The 18704-nt window shown below is 48.0% G+C and overlaps 4 protein-coding genes across 6 annotated transcripts; 1 reads left to right on the top strand and 3 right to left on the bottom strand.

Annotated features, from left to right (window-relative positions):
* The first annotated feature begins 3845 nt into the window (after positions 1-3845).
* LOC6497869 (pyruvate dehydrogenase E1 component subunit alpha, mitochondrial) lies at positions 3846-5336 on the top strand. Its single transcript, XM_001961572.4, has 2 exons — positions 3846-4413; positions 4478-5336. Exons 1-2 carry the CDS (start codon positions 3960-3962, stop codon positions 5233-5235), a joined length of 1212 nt encoding a protein of 403 aa, XP_001961608.1. The 5' UTR covers positions 3846-3959; the 3' UTR covers positions 5236-5336.
* A 1793-nt stretch (positions 5337-7129) lies between these two features.
* LOC6497666 (40S ribosomal protein S26) lies at positions 7130-7832 on the bottom strand. Of its 2 annotated transcripts, none has more exons than XM_001961573.4 (2): positions 7692-7832; positions 7130-7609 (listed from the first exon to the last, which is right to left on the bottom strand). In XM_001961573.4, the coding sequence occupies exon 2, from the start codon at positions 7599-7601 to the stop codon at positions 7257-7259; it is 345 nt and encodes a 114-aa protein (XP_001961609.1). In that variant the 5' UTR covers positions 7602-7609; positions 7692-7832; the 3' UTR covers positions 7130-7256. The 2 variants fall into 2 exon arrangements, with proteins under 2 accessions (XP_001961609.1, XP_014761773.1); XM_014906287.3 differs by having other exon boundaries at positions 7130-7612; positions 7692-7830.
* A 552-nt stretch (positions 7833-8384) lies between these two features.
* On the bottom strand, positions 8385-13555 carry LOC6497665 (pre-mRNA-splicing factor CWC22 homolog). 2 transcript variants are annotated; one of them, XM_032451838.2, is made up of 4 exons: positions 13012-13555; positions 12077-12683; positions 10635-11970; positions 8385-10570 (listed from the first exon to the last, which is right to left on the bottom strand). In XM_032451838.2, exons 1-4 carry the CDS (start codon positions 13203-13205, stop codon positions 8529-8531), a joined length of 4179 nt encoding a protein of 1392 aa, XP_032307729.1. In that variant the 5' UTR covers positions 13206-13555; the 3' UTR covers positions 8385-8528. The 2 variants fall into 2 exon arrangements, with proteins under 2 accessions (XP_032307729.1, XP_032307730.1); XM_032451839.2 differs by lacking the exon at positions 13012-13555 and having other exon boundaries at positions 12077-12815.
* Positions 13548-18579, bottom strand: LOC6497664 (leucine-rich PPR motif-containing protein, mitochondrial). The gene is made up of 5 exons (XM_001961575.4): positions 18324-18579; positions 17551-18076; positions 16180-17494; positions 14409-16124; positions 13548-14354 (listed from the first exon to the last, which is right to left on the bottom strand). Exons 1-5 carry the CDS (start codon positions 18461-18463, stop codon positions 13813-13815), a joined length of 4239 nt encoding a protein of 1412 aa, XP_001961611.1. The 5' UTR covers positions 18464-18579; the 3' UTR covers positions 13548-13812.
* Between the last annotated feature and the right edge of the window lie 125 nt (positions 18580-18704).

The following is an 18704-nucleotide window of genomic DNA, read 5'->3' as shown; positions in this document are numbered from 1 at the left end:
TTAACAGAGATCACATGGAAAGGAGTTGCTGACTTCTGTGGGCGGCCATCGACACAGGTGACGAGCCTTACCACTAGGTGATTTTAGGAAAATTATTATTATTGTTATATTTATATTTTATATACATTTTTATTATTATGAAAAGTGTCGGAGATGATCCATAATACCTTCGGGAAGGGTAAAAAAAAGTATATTATGAAACAAGTGGACAGCAATAAATGATTTCGAGGCAGGGTAAAAATATGTCATGATTCCTGGTCTTGTTTTTGTTTTTTGGTTGCTTCTAAAACAACACTGCGGATACGCAATCGTAAGTGAAAGTCAGTGTTTTGCCTTCGGGCTCTGGATAATTTGGGTTAAGCCTTTCCACACACACATATGTACACACACAATGCACATGTGTGTGGCATAATATTTTCCGGCCAATTTTTACTTTGATCCATTTATGCTGTCTGTGTTGGTTGTATTTGTTTGGCTTTTTATTAAAAACAAAATGTTTTATTTGACTAACTTGTTTATGTTGGGCCTTAAAGCTGACCCTTCCGCAAAAAGGTCCTAGCTGGAAAAGGGTTTCTGATTGTGCGTATCAATTTTTATGGACTGGGGGATGGGGATTAAGCGGTGGATGAGTGTGAATAGCATAGGAAATGAAATTCTTATCAGGCCGTTTTGGGACTTCCCTTTCCCAAGAGACTCCCAGAGCCTCCCACTGGGTGATGTTTGAGTAATGGCAAATGTAATATATTAAAGGCCATGATAGCCGGAGCACATGTGTTGGATAATGGCTTAAAAACAATCCAAATTTAATATTTAATATGTGGTTTACGCCATCATTAAGCCATTCAATATCTTTCCCATTTAAAAGCCATATCCCTCATTGTAGCCTCCAATCAGTCGCAACTTTTTCAATTACCAACACATTGCTGCGAAGTATCTGCCCTCTCACCTTCAAGACCTGCTCGGTGTACACAGACCTGAAACCGCAACCCGCTCCGCCACTCCTTCCAGCCCCAACACGAGCCACGATAATTGAATTATGAAACATCATTTCGCTGTCTGCGTTAACCATAAACGCATTAAGTTCGCGTTAATGAAGAATTATGCAGATGATGTCCAGGTCCAGACCTCAGACTAGACTTCAACAGAGTAGAGGAGGCCGGGAGGTGGAGCAGCACAAACGAACCTATAGATCCTTGGCCATTAGCAAGTCTGGTCCATTAAAACTGCACACACAAAGGACGAAAGCGGAACCGCCGCGGAGGGAGTTGCAGCGGAACTTCTGCAGTGAATTTGCTGAATTATTAATTAACCTCAAACAATTAAAAGTGAAATATTTTAAAAACGTTCGCATAATTAAGCAAAGCAAAGGGGCTAAAGTTAAATATTTAAGAATCCTATTAAGCAGCCACGGAATTAGCTCAAGGAGAACAAAAGGAAGTGAATGGAGCAGTGGTTTTAAGGCCGATAAACAATGTAGGTTGTAATTAACCTGACCAGCCCTCCAGGAGGTGGCGCCCTTGGGAGGCAAGGACTTAATTGCATGCAGGATACTCTCGGATCGAATGAATGACATTCATTTTCGATTCGTGTGCTCTGTCTTTGCTGCACTTCCGTTTGCTACACACACACAGGACTCGGGCAGGATGCCAAGGGATCGGGCATGAATATTGAGCAATTGGGTCGCCCTCTCGAATTTCATAAAGCATTTCCATTGAAAATAATTAAAATGCGTCAGGCGTTCAAAATCAAGCAGCGTGGAAATTTAATTGTATTGAATGGAAGGACGAATCGAAGGGCCCACCTGTTCCCCATACTCCCCCGAATTGGTTCCATTTGGCAATTGGGCCAGCAAATGAGTTCATTTCTTTCGCAGATGGCAGCTGAAGAGTATGCTACAAAAGTGGAGAAAGTTCGGGGAATTAAAAAAGCAATTGATCAGAGAGAAACGATAACAATTGCATCAGGAGCACTTGCCAGGAATCTCCATAGTCAGCATATGGAAATGCTTTATTTACTCAGACAGGTTCAATTATTTTCCGTATTATTTGGAGAGAAATACCAACACTCATTTTAAATGAAGGTTTCTTTAATGTTTCACTTTATTGCGTTTAATTTGAACCATCGCTGTGCAAACAACGCATACATTACAAATAAGAGCTTAATTTTCATATTCATATAAATGCTTTTCAGTCCGTTTTCCCCTTTCTGCTCCACTTTGCACTTCGGAAAAGGACACATGCTACATTTCCCATGGTCAAAGGGAATCGCGGACTTGGCCCAAGGCCACGAGTACAGTGAACACGGCACAGAACAGCAAACACACGGCAAGGGGGCAAGGGGGAAAAGGCATAAAAAAGCCGCAGCTGCCAGTTGACAGTAAAAATAATAACGCCCATCGAGTGCTCCGAAAGTAACAATAGCAACAACAGTCAAATCGAGAGCCGGTTCGAGTTCGATTCTTTATCAATCACAAAATAAACACTCAACAATGGACGGTGGACGGGGCGCTTTTCTTTTCAATGCAAACAATTTTTTACATTATCATATTTATTTATAGGTATTTCAGCATGTTCCTGCCCCGCAGGATGCTGTAAGCGCCACCCTCGTCGTATCACTTTGATATTGTTCTGAAGCGAAAAAACATAAATTTTTTAATTTTCACAGGAGCATATTTTTCGCAATAGCACCTCGTCCTACGGCTGCCGCCGCAGTCATCCTGCTGCTGCTGGTACCATAATTGAAGTAAGAGCAAATGCCATTTGATGATTTTTATATAAATAAAACGTTTCGCCTTCATTTTTTCGTTGTTTTTACGATTTGTTTGACAAGGAATCAGACAACAAGAAAGAGCACCTCCGGCCCCTGCCACACAATTTTTTATTTCCACCCAAACAGAAGAAATGAAAACTCCTCAAATATATGGCACTCTCATAAATATGAGACCAGAAATCAATTGCCAATTTATTGTTGCAAACATAAAAAATGTGCGAGTGCCGAGTGCCGAGTGGAGCTCCGAGAGGGCGGACAAAAATCTATATTAAATTACCAGCCAGCCAACAAAATGTCAAAATAATAATAATAAAAATAGAAAAAAGGGCACAATGTTCAACTCACATCGTGGCAACCTATTAAATACCCTTAAAATTGCATCACTTTTGCATTAAAAAAAGGGATATATGTGTGGTATTTGTATCCTATACACTCTCCTAATAATTCTTTTTTTTACCCAACGATTTGTGAAAGGGAATCCCATGACATAGAGAATCACATACAGAAATATCTCATCGCCATTTTTATAAAGGGAGGCATTGTTCGGGAATGGTGACTTTTTGCCGCCATTGTTGCCCGAGTAGTGGCTGTTGCTGTTCTCTGGTGTGCCCAATTGCCTTTAAATTGTACCGAGTGTTAAGTGGCGCACGTTAAAAAAACATTTAGCGTTTTTATTTACGATACACCGACTGGGAGCGGACCAAAAAACGGCCACAGAAAAAACCATTGCCGGCGCAGAAGGAGGCAGTGAAAGTGTTTTGTTCTGGCCCTGGCATTAGGTGCTCGCTGAATATATACGAACAGTACAACTGGAATAAAAAGGATATTGGATTCGCAGCGAATGGGAGGCTCGGAACGGAAAAAAACGGAAATTAAAGCTAAATATGGCAAGGATCTGAGGGACAAGGGCGTTGGGAAGACAGACAATTGCGATTGGAAATGTGAAAGTGGAAAAGTGAACTCTGAAAAATCCGGAATTATGATGCCAGTTGAGAGTAAATGGTAATTCAAGAGTGTTTTAAATGTATGCTATATTCATTTCCAAGCAATCCTAAGTTTGAAGTTAAGAACTTATAGCATAAAATACATATCCATAACTATCCTTTCACGACAAGTAGGCACAATGCTAGTTGTTTTCCTGTTCTATATCGCCAAACAAGTTTCCTACTTTGAAAACAAGAATAAAAGCCATGTTCCCGGCTGGACCAGCACGCCGCTTGCTACAGCGCTTCGCTCATTCCATATCCGGTGCATTGCCACGCCCCCAGCCCGCCAAGGAGGACCCTCGGCCCAAGGAAGAGTTGCGATATGTTCGCCTGCCGAAGGACTTTCAGCTTCACCTCCTGCCGCAGATGACTGGCCCCGACTTGATTGTGCCTCTGAGCAAAGTCGACGCCCTGCGGTACTACCGCCAGATGGTGGCCCTTCGGAGCCTGGAAACGGCGGCCGCCAATCTCTACAAGGAGCGATTCATCCGCGGATTCTGTCACCTGTACTCTGGCCAGGAGGCGTGCGCCGTGGGGATTCGGGCGGCGATGGGAGAACAGGATAAACTCATTTCGGGATATCGAATACACGGCTGGGCGTACATGATGGGCGTGTCAGCTCAAGGTGTTCTGGCAGAGCTCACGGGTCGCTCCACAGGTAAGCTTTGGATGGGAGACTTCACGCATCTAATAGTTCTTCCTACTTCTGATTAATTCCGCAGGCTGTTCCGGCGGAAAAGGAGGATCCATGCACATGTACGGAAAGAACTTTTTCGGCGGAACGGGCATCGTGGGAGATCAGGTTCCTCTGGGAGCAGGTCTTGCCTTTGCTGGAAAGTATCTGAAGGATGGATCCGTGGCCTTGGCTCTTTATGGAGACGGTGCCGCCAATCAAGGGCAGATCGCGGAGACCTTCAACATGGCGCAGTTGTGGCAACTGCCACTCGTTTTCGTTTGCGAGAACAACAACTACGGCATGGGCACGAGCTCCAAGAGATCCTCGAGCAACGACAAGTACTTCAAAAGAGGCGACCTTCTGCCCGGCATTCGAGTAGATGGCCAGGATGTGTTGGCTGTGAAAAGTGCCACGAAATTCGCTATCCAGCATGCCAGGGACAAGGGTCCTTTGATAGTGGAACTGGAGACCTATCGGTATGGCGGGCACTCCATGTCGGACCCAGGGACCAGTTACCGGACTCGCGAGGAAGTTCAGAGGATTCGAGCCGAGCGAGATCCCATCAAGATCTTTCAGACATTGTGCTTCCAGCATGCCCTGATCTCCCAGGATGAGCTCATGGAGCTGAACAATCAGGTGAAGGCGGAGATAAAGGCCGCCACCAAAGCAGCAATACTGGATGGGGAGCCATCCTTGCCAGACCTTTGGAGCGACGTCTATTCGGGCCCATATGAGGGTCCTTTGAGAGGTGCCATAGGAGACGACTTGGAGCACCTGAGATTACCCAAGAAAAGCACAAACTGAAGAAAAGCAGACACTGAACAAGAAAAATTTGAAATGAGTGTGAAAGGAGTAGTCTAGTTAACACTTTGTAAATCACGAATAAAACTTGTGTGCTTTAAGGATTCCTCCCTTTTCCAACTGATGCGTCCTTTGGGTCCATGTCTCCTGCTTAACATAACTTTCATTAGCACTTGCGTGTGCTCTATTTAATTTATGCTAAATGATCAACGGCAGCTGCTTATATCTACGTTTTATTTTTATTTTCCAGGCAAAACGAAAACAATAATTCAGCTCGGGGAGCTGCTGCTGAAACAGCAGAAAACAGAGAAAAAAGTTGTTACGGCTTAAGGAAAAAAATGTTAAAAAGGGTAAGCAGGAAAAGGAAGTGTACACACATACACCCAAACACCCATTCTCTCGCATGTGACCCATTGAGGGCATGTCCTCCCGCCTCCCGCCTCCCAACACCCACTCCCCATCAGGACACACGCACTCATTTGCCTTTGCACTCACGTCTGTGTAATTTATGCCAAAAAACAGTATGCAAGGATGTACCTTGGGCTTCCAGAATTTCAATATAATGCTCAAGATGGTACTTTAAATGAAAAATAAATAAATATGTTAACAAAACAGAAGAATTATATAGAAAAGAAGCATTATTTAAAAGGAGGCTCTAGTGGGATATCTGAAATTTTTGTAGTTTTAACTCTTCAGTTATTATTGGGCGATTTTTTTTTTAAGAAAAATCATTTAACTTAAAAGAAACGAACTTATCTAGATAAATATTTATTTCTATCTGAAGTTTGCATCCCTGAAAAGTGGCGCCACAAAAGCATGCCCCAAGAATTGTACACGAATCAGTGGCGCCACTTGGAAAGAACTTCTCTACATCTCTTAATTTGGTTTAAAGCCCCATATGTGCCACATAGGCCACATCCCCACCGGCTTTCCGTCTTTTCCCTTAAAGACTTACCACCTCCAAGAGCAGATGTATGGCTTTAAAAACCCAGGGACCAAACCCTCAACCACCTACTATCAACGCCAATAAGTTAAAATGGAAATGAGGTAATGTCCAGATAGCTATAAGCTATAAGTATTAATATAAAAAGGTCGTAAGTATTAAATAAAAAGTCCCTTGTTCTTCACACTACTTTCATCTCTCCTGCATCCAAGCTCTTCCGGAAACAGGTGGAGGCCGGAAATGAGATATCACACTCGACTAAATACGCCTCCGCACAGGAAACAGTGGATGAAGTGTTGATTTCGGGTGATGGTTATTAATGGAGGTGTGTAATAGTAGCGATTCAGGTGCACTCAGTAGCTCAGTACACTTTATATTAAATTACAAGAAACTGAAATGCAATTACTGAAATTAGCAGACCCCGGTGACGTGGAATCACCTTGTCCTAGCTAGAAACTTATAAATTAGCTAATTGGAACCTATCTTATCTTATAAAAGAATATCATATTGGTAGATGAAACCCCTACTTTAGTACATTAAAATAAGATCCAATTCCTTTTCTAGGATATAATTATGAGCACTGCCTTCTAGGATCGAACTATAAGCACTGATACAACAAATAGCAGAGGGTTATCAAGTTTTGATATAAAATCTTATCATGACATTAAAGAAATGTATGCAGATTTAAATCATTTAAAGTTCTTTAGGACTACATTTATCTTTTAGACACCAGATTCAAGAGAACATGTATCGCTAAGAATAACTAAGTTCATCCAATTGCTATTGTACCCGGCGGATCCGGTAGGTAGTTCCTCTTTGAGGTTTAAGCTAATAATGGTCGAGGATACAGTTGGTTTTGGGGTATGAAATAGTGGGGTTAAAGATGACAGTAAAGAATGGAACGCAGCACAAATTTAGCTGATAGTTTCACCCCCATTAAAGTACAGGGGTTTATTTCAAATTAAAAACTGAATGCCGTATATTTCGTCACGTCCATTTGAAAGAAAACTTGCTACATGGTGGATTCCATATCGATCTTGAGACTGCATCCAGGTCTTCAGTTCAGCTATCTGGATAAGATCTACTTCCTATTCTGGTTGTTGCGGGACATGTCCTTGGCGAAGGAACGCAGTGGGGGCGTGCGGATGCGGCGGGCCTCGCGGGAACGGTTGCGCACCACCTTGGAGTGGATGGCGCAAGAGACGCAGTAGTGGAGCTTCGCGTAGAGCTTGGGCAGAACATAAGCATCCCAGATGCTGGCCTCGGTGATATCACGGACGGCGGCAGCCTCCACGATGTTGCGGATCACGAACTTCTTGATCGCCTTGTCTTTGGGCACGCAACGGGCACAGTTGGTGCAGCGCACGGGCTTCACATGGCCACGGTTGTGCTTGTTGCGTCCTCCATTACGGCGCTTCTTGGTCATCTTGCCGGCTGCTTTTTATTAATCCGTAGGTGTAATCCACTCATTAGTATTATTAACAAACACAATCCCACGGATGGGCGGCATAATTACCTTATTTATCGAATTGAAAATCCACCAAGTAAAATCCGCGTGTTCACCTCGGGCGAAACTTGTGCGAAAAGGGAGTTGCCAGCTCGAAATTTTGATGTTGCCGGATTAATCGGCGTTTTTCACGTTGTACAACACTGAAATCGATATATCTTCCAGAATCGATAAATCTTAGAGATGGTATTCTGTAGTTACTTTTTATATATTATAAATAAATCAAATTTAAATCTTAAATAAAAACCAATAGGGTTTCTGGTTAAGGTTACCCTTAATATAAATATATAAAATATATAAATAGATAATAAATATATATCTTATATATAAAAAAAATTATTGAAAACGACCTTCCAAATAAATTAATAATACAAGCAACAAATTGAAACTATAAGTCTGTTTTTATTTAAAATTTTAATACCAATTTATTTACCTAAATACCATAATTTTTTTGTTTTAAGAAATTTTAATATTCTTTTTACATATTATTTTATTTTACCCTACAGTTTCTTTTTTCTAATTAAAATTGGGTGCAAAAGTTTAAATTTTAAGAGAAATATTCCTTCTGAAATAAGTCTTGATGAGATCGGTGGGCTAAATTATATAAATCCTATTTATTCATTATGAAAAAACATATTACAAATTTAATTAAGTTTGATTAAAACATATGATGATAACTTAAAGGAAATACAAAATTCTCGATTCTAAGGTCTTGGCAATTGGAATATGCACAATTTATTTTTGTTTTATCAGCTTAGTGGGGTTTTTGTACACAATTTTACATGTTGTCATTAACACAAATATTTAAGTGCCTTTAGCTTGTCAGTCAGGCTCGTATCCTCGGATTCAGGCACGTCCCTTGGAACGGTGAAGACTGCGCTCCCTTCGTGGACGGTCTCGGGATCTATCCCTTTCCGGCTGTCTGTCCCGCTGCCTGTTGGAATCACGGTCCCTGTCACGTCCTCGATCGTCCCGGGAAGAACGCTCATTGCCGCGCTTCTCACCACGGCTCTGTTTCTCACCACGTCGATCGTAGGGGGAAGAATTCTCTCTCCTTCGTGGCTTCTCGTACGAAAGAGACTTATCCCGCTTCCGTTGCGAAGAATTCTCACGATTTCGTTCTCTGCCCTGATTGCCATTCCCTCGGTTTCTGTCTCTATCGTTGGGGGAATGGTCCCGGGATCTATCGTACGAGGAGTTATCCCTCCTTTTGTGGCCGTTTCCATTGGCGGACTGATAGCGCTCGTTATCGCGGGAGTTGGGTCCTTCGAGATTGAAGTCGTCACTCTCGCGGGGTTTCCCTCGGAACTTGTTGTTGCGTTGGATCTCCTCCTGGCGCTTGATCTTCGCCTGGGGCTCCCCGCTACTGTCGTCGTCGCTGGAGGAACTGGAGGAATCATCCTCCGAAGAGGACTTCTCGCTGTCTTCGCTGCTGCTTGAGCTGGAACTGTGTCGTCGTTTCTTCTTCTCTTTTGACTTCTTTTTGGCAGCCTTCTTATCCTTTTCGCGCTTTCCTTTTTCCTTCTTCCGTAGCCTTTCTTTTTCTCTCTCGCGCTCCTTCTCTCTCTCCCTTTGCTTTTCCCGTTCTCTTTCTCTCTGTTTCTCCACCTCACGTTCTCTTTCTCTTTGTTTCTCCATTTCACGATCTCTTTCCCTTTGCTTTTCACGCTCCCTCTGGCGATCCTTCTCCCTTTCCCGATCCTTTTCCCGTTCTCTCTCCTTATCTTTCTCCGCTCTCACTTTCTCCCGCTCCCTATCCTCGTCCTTTCGTTTCTTCTCCGCCTTTTTGCTCTTACTCTTCTTGGCCTTATCCTTGCTGCTCTTCTTCGACTTCTTCTTACGCTTTTCCTTGCGTTTCTTCTTCTTCCGCGGCTCAGAGCTGGAATCGGAGCTCGAGGATTCACTGGAAGAGCTGGAGTCTTCCTCGGAGGAGCTTTCACTACTGGTGTCCGAAGAGGAGGATGACGAAGAGGAGGAGGAGCCCGGTATCAGGGAATTGCCAGCCGGGGCTGAGCCATCTTTGAAAGGATTCCCTGTGTTGTTGGCCAGGATCTCGGCGTTGATGGCTGGAACAGCTTTGGGCGCATTCTTCAGGAACATTCTCAGGTCGTCGGTGAGCCCACCCAATCCAATGGAGGTGAAGAAATTAATGGAGAAGCGGGTATTCCTTGGGTTGTCCTTCGGGAACAAGCCCGCCAGGCTCTCCACCAGAACCTCCTCCTTCAGTTTGTTGTTCAGCTTGGCCAGTCCCATGTACTCGGCCAGCTCCTGAAACAGGATCTTTATGAAGATTCTGCTGGACGACGTGGTGTCATCTTCATTCAGCTGGATGCACTCCAGGACGTCCCAGCTGATGGCGTCCGTGAAGAGTAAATGCGCGAAAAACTTGCTGACATTCCGCAGGCGGTTGGTGTCCAGCCTGTGGGTGGTTTGGTAGGTGTCCTTGAAGATCTCCTCGAACGGAGGCACGTAGATCTTGTTGATGTTGCAGAATCGCTGGGCAAGCAGTCCGTAGAACTTCTCGTAGGTGCGCTGCTCGGCACAGCAGTCGAGGAACATGTGGCACAGCTCCACCTCCTGGCCAGGCTTCAGCTGCATCTTCATCAGCTTGTGGGCGCACTCCTCGTAGTCCAAACTGGAGTTGACGGTCAAGTAAATGGTGCGTCGCAGGGCAATCAGATTCGTTTCGGTATTATCGATGATATCGCCCGCATCCGCCTTGGGTTGCTTCTCCGCATCCGATCCAGACTCTCCGTCCGAGTCGCTATCCGAGCCAGACCCAGACCCCGAGCCGGAGCCACTCTCGTCTTCACTGCCCAAGATCTCGTTGCTTAGGCCCTTGTACTTCTCCTCATTCTCGGCGTAGTTGTCGTCAAATTTAAAAACATCTGGGGAGGATTAAGAGAAGACATCATTAGAGATTACATATTAGAATGGAAAGCCAATCCTTACTTAGAATATCCTCCGTTTCGGTGGCCTCGTCCAGCATCATGAGGTGCGTGAACTGGTCGTCCTCCTCCACAAGCTCCAGCTCCTCCACGACAGCTGGGTGGTCCTTGAAGCCGTCCTTCCGCACTTGGAACAGCACTTCGATCATGTACTGGACCCTCTTGTCCAGCTTACCCTCGTGCAGAATGTTCCGCAGCATCTCGAAGATAGCCCCGATGCCTTTGGATGAGACCTCGGTCAGTTTCATGCCGCACTCCTTGAGGAAGGCAATGGCCACCTCCACGGAATCGTCAGTGGGCGTCTCCACTAGGAGGGTCAGGATTTCGAGGGCCAGAATTTCATGGGCCACTCGCTGGTTAACCAGGTGCCCTATGAACCTGGTGGCCGACAAGCAGACCAGTTTGTCGTTGCGCCGGAAAGCCCGACGAAATTGGATGACCAGACGCTTGAGGAGCAGCTCTCCGATATTCGGGAATTTGGAATTTATGATGGAGACGAGGGCGGCATAGACATGCGTGAAGGTGGGCGAGGCGGCCTGGGCCTGGATTATGCTTCTGCAGAGCAATCCCCGGCCTCGCACTATGTTCTCCCGCAGCAGCTCCCTGGTAATGATAGCAATGTTGGTCACGTTAACCTTGTTGATGTAACCGTGGATGGACTTCTTAAGGGCCTCCCAGGCGATTCGCTGGTAAGCCGCCGAGGCTTTGTCGGTGATCTCGGCCTGCATCAGCCTCAGTTTTGCCGGCGGAATGTACGCTCCTCCCGTACGAGAAGTCAGTACATCGACAGTCTTCCGCTGCCGCTCAGTGATCTTGGCAGCCGGCTCAGTGACAGTTTCGTTATCTGCATTGGCCACTGGAGGATTACTGACGGATTTGGAAGGAGTCGGGGAACTGGAGCGTTCTCTCTTGCGATCCCTGGACGCAGACCGGTCCCTTCTGCGTTCTTTGGATCGTCGCCGGTCCCGCGAATCCTCTCGGCGCTTACTATGAGATCTTTCCCGCTTCTGGTGACGCTTCTCGCGTTCCCTCTCGCGTTCCTTGTCACGTTTGTCCCGCTCCTCGTGGCGCCTCTGTCGCTCCAGGCGCCTGCGCTCCAAGGAGCTGGATCTGCGGCGTATAGGGCTGACGCTGCGGCTGCGGGACCTGCTGCCTTTGCTCCGCGACCGACGGCGGCGGCGGCTGCGCGGCGAACGGCTCCTGCTAGAGGATCGCTGCCGGCGACGCTTGTCATCCTGACTACGACTGCGCGTGCCATGATTGTCCTTCGACGGACTCTTTGTGTTGACTTCGGTGGGTGTTTCCTTCTCTTTGACTGTCTCGTCCTCCTCATCGTCTTTCTGAAAGGGAAAACAACATTAATGGACTGTCATTTCCATTATGATGAAATCGCACAAGGGAGCCGAACCTACCCCAACATACGGAATTGTGATTTTTCCAACTTACTTCGGTTATTTCGCCCTCTTCTATGTGATTGTCCACTGGAGGAGGATCCACTGTCTCAGTTGTGTCTTTAGGGGATTCCTTAACGGTATCATCGCTTGTTTCCGGAGCCGGTGGCTCTGGATCTGCTTCCTTCCCATCTTCTATCTTCACGGCCGCGACTTGTGGTTTCGCCTCCTGGTCTTCAGTTGCACCTGCTGCAGATTCCTCTTCTCCATCGCCAGGTATTTCCGCCTTGACAGTTTCCTCTGTTGTTTCTGCTTCATTTACTTCTGCTGGCACCGCAGTTGCGGCTGCTGCTGCTGCTTCTTCTTCTTGCCGCTTTTCCACGCCAGCAGATTGGGAAATTGGCTTTGCCTCTTCTTCGGCGGCGTCCTCTGGAATTTCACTCTTCTCTACGGATTTCTCCTTTGTCATGGTAGCCTTATTTTCTTCTACCTTCTCCCCGGTATCCTGAATATCACTTTTTTCGGATTCCTGAGGCCTTGCGGCGGGTGCTTCCTCTTCCCGCTCGCTGCTCCTGCGGCTGGAGGTCGCGGACGAGGACGAACTGGAGGAGCTGGAGCTTCCGCTTCCACTGGAGCTGCTGCTCGAATCGCTCTCGTTATCGCTGTCCCCCATTTTAGTTAAAGCGGAAAATAAAGGGAGAAAAACAACGATTAAAATTCGGGTAGCAAAAAAAAAAGCAAACGCGGCGACTAGCAGTGTTGGGAAACGTTTGATTTGTTCTATAGATGTCAAAACCAATATTGCCCACTATCGATTAGAAACCCATCGATAGTCAAGATAACAACGAACCGCTTGGCGCAAAGCTCTACGTTTTTCAAATTGATTAATTTTGTTTAAACGGGAAAAATTGTGACCGAAACAAACAATTTTTCAAACTTAGCAATCGTTAATCTAGCATTCATATGTGGTATATGTCATTGAAAAATTACCTCAATCTGGAGCCATTGTTGTCGACGACAAAAACTTTTTTAACACTCATTTCCAAAAGAACAACCAAATTAATTTTCCTGCGCCTAGAGGATCCGGATGAGGAGGAACCACTTGAGGATCCAGAGTGGGAACTGGAGCTGCCGCTTGCATTGGAACCCCGGCTCGAATCGCTCTCGTAATCGCTGTCGACCATCCTTAGCAAAAGAAAAATAAACTGACAAAAAGAACGAATTAAATTCGGGTAACACAAAAAGCACACACGCGGAGACTGGGAATGTCGGACTAATTATGACGAGTTCTATGGATGTCAGAACCCTATTCGATAACCAGTCGATAAAAAGCTTGATAGTCAAATCGCTTGGCGCCATATTCGGCGATTTTCAAATATATTTTACCCGTTTGGTTAAATTGGGAATTATCATAAAACCATTAACTTATTAAACTTAGTAGTCCTTCATCGCCCTAGCCAACCCTGATAGCTGTCATTAGCAAAATTCCAAATGGTTAAAAAATACTTTTAAAAATAAAATAAATCTCCATTTGCAACAAAACAACTAAATTTATTTTAGTTTACAAATTGTTTATCCATAGTAAATACTTTAAAAATAAGCTTTAATCACGAAGGGTTAAACTAGAGAAAAGGACGAACATAAAGTTAGCAAAAAACTTAATAATAGCGCAAAATAAAAGAGCTGTTCCTCCACAAATAGTTTTTCGGATAATTATGAAGCATCTTGCCCCAAAAAGTCTTTTGCTAACTTGATGGACGTAAATTAAGGAGCGTCCGGGAGGGCACCACATTAGGCCTTGGGGGTGGGCTTGAGTGGCACAGTTTCTGGTATCGGAGGCGACACATCGTCATCGCTGGATGAGGACGAGGATGAGGAGCTGGAGTCTTCCGCCTTGGTTCGCTTCTCGGGAATCGTGTAGGGGAATTTCTGTGATTTCTCCTCCACCGCCTGTTTCAGACGAAGCAGGGCAGTCCTGTTGATGTTCTCCAGCGAAACATCCTTCACGGCATTGGCGAGGACGTCCAGGGCCTTGTCGGCGTTGCCCTTGGTCGTCTGGATGTCGATGAGGCAGGAGTAGGCATTTCCAATGGCACCCTCCGATATCTTGCTGTCCCTCAACTGGGAAATGACCACCGAAGCCAGTTTCTCGTCCTGCTGTTCCCGGGCGGTTTGCAAAACGCGCTGGAACATGAGACGTGGGGCATTGGACAGGTGCTTGTCCCAGATTTGCTTAGAGGCGGCCTCCTGTCCACTGGAAATGAGGTGCATCCACAAGACGTTCATAGGTCCCAGTTGGTTGTGAGCGGCAAACTTCTCGGCCAGCGATTGGTCTGTGGAGAGGAGTGGTTACTTGGAATGCGCTTTTCAACAAAGAAGATACCTACACTGTGGCACGAGCTCGGGATGCTTGTCCAGAATGCCCACTGCTCCTCCTCGGGGGAACTTCTCCGCCTGCTTGGCCGCCTCCTCCGGTGTCTTCGCCGCCTCGATGTCCGTGGAGAGCTGCTTCAGGAACTGCTCAGCCTTGCCGGCCACAATGTTGGCGTGGCAGAATCGGTTGTCGAAGGACACCAGTCGCTTCTGCTCCTCTGTCAGTTGCTGGCCAATTTTCTTCAACGTTTCCAGGTCCCCGGCAGCGGCAATCTTGTTCAGATAGAACTTGAAGATCTTGGGCTGCGGGTGGAGTTTCTCGGAGAGCAGTTCCTCCACGTACTTAGTAGCCTCTGACAGGCGATCAGCCCGAACCAGGAGTTCAATGAGCCGGGAGGTGTCGAGGACTCCGACCTTCTCCCCGCCTTGGAAGCTCTGCTTGTGGGCGATGGCTGCGTCGGGATCGTTGGCCAAGATGGCCTTTCGGAAACCAGAAGTGTGGGAAACAGGTTTGGGGGTGGGTGCGGGTGCAGGCTCTGCCTTCTTTTGGGGTTTCTCTTTGGGTGCTTCCTTGTCCTTGACTGTTTCGGCTTTAGCCGGTTCGGATTTGGTTTGCTCTTTCGCCTTTGCCTTTTTGGTGCGGGACTCCCTTTGGGTCTCCGGCACAACGAAAGGCACATCGATGTTCTTCCTCCTGAGAAGCTCGGCCAGCTTCAAGAGGAACGCGTCGTTGGGGGTCACCGCCTCCTCCTGCATTTTGGTCCACAGGCCCAGCGCCTTCTCGGCCTCGTCGGCCTTGTCGTAGCTCAGCAGCAATGTGTAGTAGATCTTGTTCCGGTCGATGTGGCCCAGGTCCTTGGTGGCCTCAATGAGTCCCTCCAGGGGCTGGAGCAGACCCTCGTTCTTGTAGCGGTCGCAGGCACTGTTGATTCTTTGCGGGCGGGTTCGCAGCCCGGGAGTCTCCAGGATCTTCCTGGCCTGCCGGACGCGACCGCATTCCACGAAAGAGAACACCAGATCGTACAAGCTGTTCACCTCGCCGTGAATGGCCGTGCTGAGGTCGGTCAGTTTCTGCAGATTCGCTGCATCCTCCTTCTGGATCAGCCGGCAGGCCAGCTCGTTCTTCCAGGGAGTGGACTTGTGCTTCTGGCAGATCTCCTCGAAAGTCTGAATGGCCTTCTGCACATCGTCCTTCACCAAGTGCACCTTAATCAAGGGGCCCAGGAGCACATTGGTGGGCACAATGTAGTTGGCAGCCACCAAGGCATCGAACACCTTAGTAAGTCGCTCTGCCTGACCAGCTTCCGCAAGGGAATTCAGGGTGCGCCATGCGGTGGTCACGTAGTTGAAGCTTCCCTCCGACTCGCTCACAGGAGCATCCTTTTTGTTGTCCTCGAGCACTTTGAGGGCTGCATCATCGCGTTCCTCCTGCAACAAGAGATCCGCCAGACGAATGGCCTTTAGGTTGTCCAACTTGAAACCGGCGTCCTTGGCCTTCAGCTGGCCGTAGGTCTCGAGGGCCTCGGAGCTGCGTTTGTGGTGCGTGTAGAGGTCGATGAGCTGGGCGTAAATCCCCACAGGGATCTGGAACTTCTCCGACTCGAGCTTCCCAATCACCTGGAGGGTCTTCTCGATGTTCTGGGAGCGGAAGCAGGCGTTCAACAGCTGGCGTTTGATGTTGTTGGCATTGTCTCCCTTGGCTTCCACGTTGGCAATGAAGCGTTCGAGTTCTAGGATAAGAAAAAGAGTTCATTATAGTCTCCAAACGTAGTTTATGGAACTCACCATCGATGGAGAGCGAGTCCAGACTGCGCTTTCCGCTATTCGGCAATGGAACTGGCACCAATTCCCCAGAGCTCAGTTTGCCGAGCAGCTCGGAAACCCTGGGAGTTAGCTCGCCGCCTAGTTGCTCGGATACCAGTGTGGCCTTCTGGCTGCTGATGGACAAGCCCTGCTTGACCAATCCCTTGAGGATTTTCTCCAGCGTGGCCACGCGCTCCCGCCGGAAGTAGGTGGCTGCCTCCTGGACGATGGAGCCCACCACATCGGGCGTAGCCTTTTCCGAAACTGCAGCCACCGCCTCGGCTCCCTGTTCGGCCTCCGCTTCCTCCTCCTTGCCTTGGCGGAGCTGCAATCCCTCGTGAATTTGTCGGACGCAGCGGATGAAGGAGCTGTAGTCGTTCGTGTGGCTGAGGGCCAGGATCAGTGGTTGTCTGAACAGGAATGGCAGGTAGTAGGCTCTGTTCTGTTCCATTATCTTGGCGGCCTCGGATATATTGTGGGTCGCCAGGGCGGCGTAGACTGCAGAGGTGACAGCCGTGGAGTTGGGCACTCCAGCATCCCTCAAGGCGGTGACCACGCGCTCCCAGTTCTTCTCCTTCAGGTTCGGAATAACATATTCCCTGATGGTTTCCGAGTTGGGGAACACGGAGAACTCCTGCTGCATGCGACGCACGATGTCCAGGACCTGGTTGGACTCCACAGAGCAGATCAGGGGCCAGAAGTAGTGCTGCCTGATGGGCAAGCCGGCGCTCTTCATTTCCTGGAGCAGGGGCAAGGCATTGTTGATAGCTCCGTTGGTCAGACCCGCCTCAGTGGCGATGGTCAGGGCCTTGGGGTTGAGGCCCTCTGCCTGGAGAGCCTTGCAGATCGAAAGGATCTTCTCCACCGGCCGGTTCGCCTTCACCATTTGGCGGATGAAGAAGGCACCCACGTCTATGGGTTCTCCGTTGACGCGGTTGCTCCGGGGCATCACGCGCAGCAGCTTCAGACCCACATCCTCCTGACCTTTGTTCACCAGGCGCAGGATCACGTTGACGGCGTCCTGATTGAAGCCCGGCGAGATTCGCAGCTTGGTCAGCAGCTCATCCACACTCTCTCCGTTGCCGTGAATGGTCAGGGTGTAGATGATGTCCAGCAGATCCTTGTCGAGCAGGATTATTTCCTTCTGATCGCACTCGGCCAGGGTTTCCTTGATCGCCGCCAGGTCTCCGTGCCGCGCAAAGGCACACAACAAGGTGGTGTAGGTATCGGCACTGGGCTCCAGTCCAGCCTGCTTCATCACTCCAAGGATGCCCTTGGCCGACTCCAGGTCGTTGGCCTGCAAAGGAGAGAGTTAATTAATCAAGGCTTTAAAGACACACTGGCTACACCCACCTGAGAGTGTCCCAGGATCAGCGAGTTGAACACATTCTCGTTGACAGGCAGGCTCTTGGCGCGCATGAACTCCAGGATCCTGGTGGCCCCATCGATGTCTCCGAGCTGGCAGTACCGAGCAATCAGACGCTGATAGGTGACTCTGTTCGGCTCGATGCCCTTGGCCTCAATCTCCGCCAGGAACTCTGTGGGAGCGAAGCCGTGCTCGTTCTCCAGATAAACGCGCAGCAAGGCATTGTAGTGCGAGATGTCCATGGGCACGTTCAGGGCGTTCAGAGTCTTCCAGATCTCCTGCACCAGCGCCGTCCTGACCTCCGGCAGCTCCTCGGGCACCAGGTTGCCGCAGCAGCGGATCACCATCAGGGACTGGGAGCTGGTGGCGGTCCTGTGTGTACGAATCTCGTCGAGCACCTCCTCCAGATCGCGCCGGGAGATGCGTCCCACCCGGCGAACATCCTGGTCCAGGCGGCGGATCTGCTTGTCCAGGCTCAGCTCGGCCTTGGCGGCGGCATTGGTGGCAAAGCCGCTGGAAGAGGAGAAAGTTATTATGGAGGAACTTAACAAAATTTTAGAGAAAATGTGTTTTCGGTTCCTGGTGGGCCCGCTGAGGTTATGTAAAAACTGGGAGCACCATGTTACCAAACAATATTCAATTTGTGAGATATGCAGCTCCTGGTCTGGCTGCCAATCCCTGGGGAACAACCATCCCCTCCCTCTATTTACATAAATCCACACGTGCATTGCGTAATGCCGGCTCGGGGGTTTCTACTCACTTCTGGAAGTGGCCGCACATGCAGGGCGCATTGTTCAGCAGGTTGTTGGATTCGCTCTCCCGCACAGAGTTCACGACCACGTTGCGGGTGAAGCCGGCGAAGTAGCGCAGCAGCTTGCCAGTCCTCAGGATGGATGCCATTCTCGCGGTGTTCGTTTTTAATTAATAAATTCAATATATTATTGAATTCCGATTCGCAGAGCTGGGTTCCGAGCCGTATTGCCAGATAGCACCTTAGGAGTGTTGCCAGAAGGTCTCATTCAGACACGATCCAGCTGAATCGCCTTAAAAAGCTGACTGTTATGGAACTGATGGTTTGTGTCTTGAATATAATTTCGAATTATCCGATATCCGGAGTTTGAATTTCGAGTTTAAAAACTAA

This window comes from Drosophila ananassae, chromosome 3R, assembly GCF_017639315.1.
Source record: "Drosophila ananassae strain 14024-0371.13 chromosome 3R, ASM1763931v2, whole genome shotgun sequence".
Classification (NCBI taxonomy): domain Eukaryota; kingdom Metazoa; phylum Arthropoda; class Insecta; order Diptera; family Drosophilidae; genus Drosophila; species Drosophila ananassae.
Note: the sequence above shows the minus strand (reverse complement) of the source record. Positions and strands in the feature narration are given on the sequence as shown.

Excerpts from the sequence above, each read along its gene's own strand:
- LOC6497666 (XM_001961573.4), bottom strand. The coding sequence starts at position 7,601 with ATGACCAAGAAGCGCCGTAATGGAGGACGCAACAAGCACAACCGTGGC.
- LOC6497664 (XM_001961575.4), bottom strand. The coding sequence starts at position 18,463 with ATGGCATCCATCCTGAGGACTGGCAAGCTGCTGCGCTACTTCGCCGGC. Across the intron at positions 18,077-18,323 it reads ATGTGCGGCCACTTCCAGAA|CGGCTTTGCCACCAATGCCG; the intron begins GTGAGTAGAAAC and ends CTCCTCTTCCAG. Across the intron at positions 17,495-17,550 it reads TGATCCTGGGACACTCTCAG|GCCAACGACCTGGAGTCGGC; the intron begins GTGGGTGTAGCC and ends TCTCCTTTGCAG.
- LOC6497869 (XM_001961572.4), top strand. The coding sequence starts at position 3,960 with ATGTTCCCGGCTGGACCAGCACGCCGCTTGCTACAGCGCTTCGCTCAT. Across the intron at positions 4,414-4,477 it reads GCTCACGGGTCGCTCCACAG|GCTGTTCCGGCGGAAAAGGA; the intron begins GTAAGCTTTGGA and ends TTAATTCCGCAG.
- LOC6497665 (XM_032451838.2), bottom strand. The coding sequence starts at position 13,205 with ATGGTCGACAGCGATTACGAGAGCGATTCGAGCCGGGGTTCCAATGCA. Across the intron at positions 11,971-12,076 it reads AAGAGGGCGAAATAACCGAA|AAAGACGATGAGGAGGACGA; the intron begins GTAAGTTGGAAA and ends TTTCCCTTTCAG. Across the intron at positions 10,571-10,634 it reads CGAAACGGAGGATATTCTAA|ATGTTTTTAAATTTGACGAC; the intron begins GTAAGGATTGGC and ends AATCCTCCCCAG.